Genomic DNA, 6,400 nt, shown 5'->3' on the forward strand with positions numbered 1-6,400 from the left:
AAGGTGGATGTCCTATTTATGACTTCTGGCTGGTTTCAGGCTCTGCTAGGCCATGTAATGTTTAATTCCGCAAACCATCTGTTGAAGGTTGGAAAGAGCTTGGAGCTACTGAGAGGGGGAAATGTGCGGTTATTAAAGGAGTTATCATTACTTTTACCTCAGGAAACCTAGGAGTCCAACATTAATTAAAATAGTAATTTATTACTAATTTAAGGAAGAATTACTTGGTTAGTTTGGCCAGACTACAGCACAAGATAACCCAATGGTAACTTGGAGCAGGTCCATGTGGCGAGTTGGAAGGCTTGTCCATGGATTGACCATTTGTTGGACGAGTCCCTATCTATTTGAAGCTGAGGAGGTCCTAGGCACAATGTTGGGCACAAGCTTCCATTAGTGGCCCAGAGGAGCTGTCTCTTGGAACGCCATTGATTTTCACACAGGTTCACAAATCATATTAATTAAAAAAATGAAAGAAAATGTTGTCGTAAGCCCTACACAAAGAAGACTCGTGGCTTGCAGCCTCGTAGCTTAGAACGTAGCTAGTTACGCAATCGTGTCCTTTATTACAATCGCATTGAGCAAACAGAGGATCCGATGTATTTACTCTCTGCACGGGCAACGCTATAAAGTTGTTAGAAGCTACGGTTGCTTAGCAACATTACCAGGTCAACAAAAATTAAAAAAAAATAAAAAGTCAGTTCTTGGGTCGAATATGAATTATTCACTCCTTACATCCTGGAATACACTCTGCGTACACCAAAGAGGCTTCAAGTCGTGCTAGGGGGGAGAGAAAACAATGCCTAAAAGGTAACAAAAGAGTTAATTTGTTACTGATTCCGCTTGTGAATAATAAATGTAAATAAAACATAATATATGTTTCTAATCGTATTCCGAGCTGATTTCATGTTATTTTCCCCCCAGTAGGAATTTCTGTGAAACTAATAAGAATAACAGATTTGAACGAGATATTTGCTGCAGCCGGGCGATCGATAGAAAAATTGAAATAAATTCAAACGTTCGTAGTATTTAAAAAAAAAAAAACACACATAATGTAGTGGAAGTAGAAGATACATTGTTTATAATCTGATTTCTCTTTATTTATTGTATTCGCTAGCAGTTTTTTCACGATCATTTTACTGAATTTTACATATTTATTCTTATAAACGGTGGAAAAATATCATTAAAGCAAAATATCCAGAAAATTGTATTAAAAGTTTTAAAATTTATAGCTTCTTACTTATAATCAGCACATTTCTTATGTTTCTCCCACTTTAGTAACGCTATTCCAATTGCAAAACAGCTGTCTTCTATAAAAGGTAAGAATACAATGTTGCAAATTTTGATTCTAATTTAATAAGCATTTGTTGATTCAGAAGCTTTGGTGTATTTCTAATTTATCAATCAAATCGGCCCCATTCGGCCCCCGTCTAGTCGCCGGTTTCTGCTGCTGTAAAGACTCAAACCTTAATCAGTCGTTGGTCTCGTCTTTGATTCAGGAGCCGTATGCCTATCCCATGCATGTTTAATACCCTCACTGTATTACCCTCTACCACCTCTGCTGGGAGGCTGTTCCACTTATCTACCACCCTCTATACCATAACACAAACTAAACATCTCTTTTTTACACAATTAATATTTGATACTGAATTCTCTCCAGCTCTTGGTAAAGGCTCCGACCTCGAGAAAGCCATAGCCACCACAATCCTTGTATATAATACGTACGCAGAAGCAGATGGTAAAATAGGAAAAGGTGAAGCTAAGGACTTGCTCCAAACACAGTTCCAGAACTTCTCACAGGTAAAATGCTGCATAATGTGGTTATTTGTCCAACATAATGGGTCGGATTGCCGTTGTTGGCTAGTGGCTTCTGTCTACCAGTTAACATTCCACTAACATTTGGAAGGAAACATAGTTGGAGTGGCCTCTGTTTAAATGCTGGGTTACAAGAAGACCTCAATGCCCCTTAATGATTTCTTCAGCCATTCTTTGATTCATTTTTGTAACGTCCAGGATGGCTGGGTAATATCTCCAGTTAAAGCCCTTTACAAAGAGGCACGAGCTACGTGGCTCCAGAACGTTGAGGATTGAAATGTTGGGAGCTGGAGGAGAGAAGCCAAGTTGGACAGCATTGAACTATATCTCTTCCTCGCTATCTTGTATTCTCACCACAGGGACAGGAAACGAAGCCCAAATACAAAGAGTTAATAGCTGATCTTGAACAAGACAAAGATGGGAAAATGGACTTTGAAGATTTCATGGTCCTTCTGCTGAGCGTGTCCCTGATGTCCGACCTCTTCCGGGAAATCCGACAAGTGAAGAATTCCAAATAAATACACAGAAGACTCATAATAAACTTGTTTTTTTTATGGAATTTGTATAGTGTTTTGTCGTATTCGTGAGTTGGGTGCACGGCTGTATGTAGAGGACGTTTCTATGCATTGAAGTTGGTTTTCAGGCCTGATCCAGGGCAGCGCTCTCCTCTGTGGCTGTTGTCCTCATTGGTCAGTGTCGCGACATGATGTCATACCATGGCGTTACATCTCTTAATGGCGTAATCCCAGGCACTTTATACTATGGAGGTAGTGGTGGCTTGGCACAGAATAAATGGGCCAGTTGGGGAGATTGTAAATCTCCTTTGTAACCAGCCCCTCCGCTGCCCTCTGGACCTTCAGATCTAAGGCCAGGGTATGCCGCTTGTTTTTTTTACATTTTTTTATCATCATTTCCTGAGCATTGAAGTGTTGTACGGTGAAACAGGAAGTAAGGTGTGCACGGGAAATGTGCTTCCCCTAGCTCACTGAAAATCAGGATATGCCAAATAAATTGATAGGAATCGGTGTTATATTTAAGTGGAGTCGAAAAACAGCTTGAATTTTTACATGAACCAGACGCATACGTATAAAAGAAAACAAAAAGCAGCTGAAACTCATTAATGACCCTTCTGATTGTCAAGGGTTAAACAAAGGATGCCCATAAGGATGGGTTAATAATCTGGGCGGCTTGTCCCAGCAGCTTCCAATTTCTTCTTCCGCCCTACGAGGAGGCTGACATCAAAGGGCTGGAGAATACATCGGCTTCGTTAAGTGACAGGTAAACAATACCCAGGGCCGATCACCTCCCTTCTCCACACATGCATCATGGCAGCTGTGGAAACGGCAGTCTACAATCTCCTGGGTGTATTCCACAAATATTCAGCCAAGGAGGGAGACAACCTAAAATTAAATAAATCAGAGCTGTCTACGTTGCTTATTCAAGAACTTCCTTGCTGCTACAGGGTAAGTCAACCGGTTATTATTGGCTGGATTTTAAACCCCCCCTCGTCAATGACGTGTCCTCTAATCCATCATCTGTAAATCCAGTGATTTTATTATATATTTATTTCATTTTATTTCATTTTATTAGCCATTTCAAACATTTAGAATCTGTAAGAAAAGAGGCAGGGTTCACAGAAGACCCTAATTCATCTGGTGGAAGGTTTCTAATTGTAATCTACCCAAGGAACCCTGGTTAACTTTGACCCTAATTTCCCCAAAAAATGGACACAAATATATTGGAATGTTGCATATTTATGATTTCAGGAGGATGCGATGGCAATGTTGGATTTGGATGGAGATGGAGAAGTGGACTTTACTGAGTTTATTGAATTTATCACCGATATCACAACTGAATTACAAGACATGTACATCCGCAGCGTAATGAAGTATAAAAGGTAAAACCAGTGTTATTCAACATTCCATAAAATAATCGTCACACCGAGAAGAGAGAGCGGAGATCACAATAAATTAGCCTTTGAACATGGATGAAGAAAAACAATTGTCCTATTTACCTCCTCTGAAAAAGTAGACCTTGTTTGTAGGACCAAGGGATCAAGGTGACCCTCCAAGACACAATAAACATATTAAGATTATATTAATAGCGCCCCAGATTATTCTGTAGCGCTATTACAATAGTGAAAATTAACAAAAACATAACCAATATAGAAAATAAACAACAATATGAACAAAAAAAGGGGCATATTCGTTTAGAAGAAGAAGAAGAAGACCCTACTCCTAGATCTTATGATCTCTTAGGAGGTTGGGGAGAACGAGACAGAAGGTGAGTGCTAATAATTAACGGAGTTTTCATGATTTAGATTCTAATTAGTCTTCCTCAAATTGTAGACAAGTTCTGAGTATGATTTTAATTAATTAGGCTATGTTTGGGTACAAGAAACCTAACTCGGAAACATAATTAATCTTTGCTAAAACCTTTTTTTTTAATTAGCGCATCATACGTTGACAAATGTAAAAAAAACATTGAATTTTGAAATTTAGTAGAAAATGAGTTATGAGTGAGGTTTATCATATAAAAAAAATCCTAACATTTCATCGCCAGTAGTACGGTGATCATGCCAAGGAATCTGAAAAAAATAGCTCCTAGGAAATTGTCCTGTAAATCATTGAAACAAAATGTTTTCTGAGGTTTCATAAATGATTCAGAGGAATAGCTACATTTCTTCTTCAAAAGGATTGCTGTTTTTCTTTGTCAGACTTCACTTAACATTTCAGATAAAAAGCAAACTATTTGATGAAGAATAAATACGTTCTGAGTGATATATATATCAAAATGCAAAGATCTCTGCGCACGTTCCGTGCATTAATGGAACGCTTTTCAGAAACAATATCCATATTCAAACGCGGAATACCAAAATAATGTAAAAAAAATATTTTTCTGGGGTTTTTTGGTTTCAATTATCTTGTTGTGCTGTACTTGATCAGATAAGATCTTCGTCTATTATTTATATTTGAAGGTATAACCTAGATGCGCGGAAAGGCTACTGTGTCCCTTCCATATGGCTTGGCCAAAGGTGATTGATCCCATGTGATCGTCAGAAATTACCGGTCACCGGGTTAATGTGTGTCTGTAACAACAGGAGCTCAGAAAAGAAATACAATTCCCAATCAGGGGAAGAGTGGCAGATGTGGCCATCAGACTTCATACACGTTAATTATAACGCGATCACATAGTGTTTGCTGCAAACAAGACGTTCGACCCCAAGGCTATCATTGAATCTAAGAGAACTCAGAGAAACGTTGATCAATCATTTTCTACATCCCTCTACGACCATCGGACTATAATTCCCATAATCCTCGCTTTGCTTCTGGATTTGTTACACAGACAGAAGAACATTTGTTCATTTTATTAGAATGCACTCTGGTTGACCACGTGTTCTCTCTTTTAGGATCCCCAAGTTTGGTGCCAAAACTCAAGCAGAAAGGGCCATTGTTACATTGATCAAGGTCTTCTACAAGTACGCGGGGAAGGGTGGTGACCCCATGTGTCTGGAGACAAAGGAACTTAGGCAACTTCTGAGAAAAGAAATGCCAACCCTGCACCCAGTAAGAAAAGGCTATTAAGAAAAAAAGGGCCTAAAACACAAATTTGTTTTTCGGATTGTATCATAAATGTAAAAAAAATAATAATTTATTAACCTGAAAATGGAAAACCTATATGTTCCTAATAAATAAAAATAATAAAAAATTAAAATAGCAAGAATATTTTAGAAACATTTCACTGATTAAGATTTTTTTCCCATATGCTGGATTAATTTTAATTCCTAGTTCTGTAAATTTTAGCCCTTTATTTGTCCAAATGTTGGAATTAACAGAGATGCGAAAGATATTTAAATAAATAATGTTACAAAAATGCCATTGTCGGCTTCTTGTTGAATATATTTTATCTAAACGTCGTAGCTTTGTGAATATTAAACTCTACTTAAGATAAGAAAATATTGAAAGTCTTTTATTTAAAAAAAATAACCATATTTTTTCTTTTCTTTGTTTTTTTTTTATAATTCTTTGTTCCTGCCATAAAGTGCTTGGAAAGCAGCAGTCATTTCAAAGACGCGCTCAAGAACTTGGACGGCAAACAGGCAGGCGAAGTCGACTTCAAAGAATTCATGGCGTTTGTCGCGAATTTCGCTGTGGTTGTAGAATGTACGTTCGTCAACCAGACGGATGAAGATGATTAAGCTTTGTGTAAAGCAGTTTAGTGTGAAATTAACTCCGAAATCAATTTTTCACTTCTTACAGATTTCTGTGTCTACACAAGTAGCAAAGGATAGAAAATGTGTTTGTTTGTTTGTTTTCTCCGTCTCAATGCTTGAAGTATCATTTTCTTATAAACATTCTACGATGGCGCCTCGATTTGAAATTGTTGGGTAGCTTGGAAGCCTCGGTATTACGATTGTTACAAAAACTGTCAATGATGCAAAAAGAAATAAAAAAAATATATCCCTATTATTAAATTATTAACGATAAAGCAACACACCGAGAAGCCCCTATTTGTAGAATAAGTGGTGGCACGCAGGTCATCATCAACTGGGAAGTTGAGGAAACCGACCCAAATGGGTGGCATATGG

General features: G+C 37.8%; 1 protein-coding gene across 1 annotated transcript; it reads left to right on the plus strand.

The window, feature by feature from the left end:
• The first annotated feature begins 706 nt into the window (after positions 1-706).
• On the plus strand, positions 707-2,371 carry SNTN (sentan, cilia apical structure protein). The gene is made up of 4 exons (XM_053469359.1): positions 707-807; positions 1,276-1,316; positions 1,658-1,797; positions 2,172-2,371. Exons 1-4 carry the CDS (start codon positions 797-799, stop codon positions 2,328-2,330), a joined length of 351 nt encoding a protein of 116 aa, XP_053325334.1. The 5' UTR covers positions 707-796; the 3' UTR covers positions 2,331-2,371.
• Positions 2,372-6,400: the final 4,029 nt, after the last annotated feature.

This window comes from Spea bombifrons, chromosome 6, assembly GCF_027358695.1.
Source record: "Spea bombifrons isolate aSpeBom1 chromosome 6, aSpeBom1.2.pri, whole genome shotgun sequence".
Taxonomy (NCBI): Eukaryota; Metazoa; Chordata; class Amphibia; order Anura; family Pelobatidae; genus Spea; species Spea bombifrons.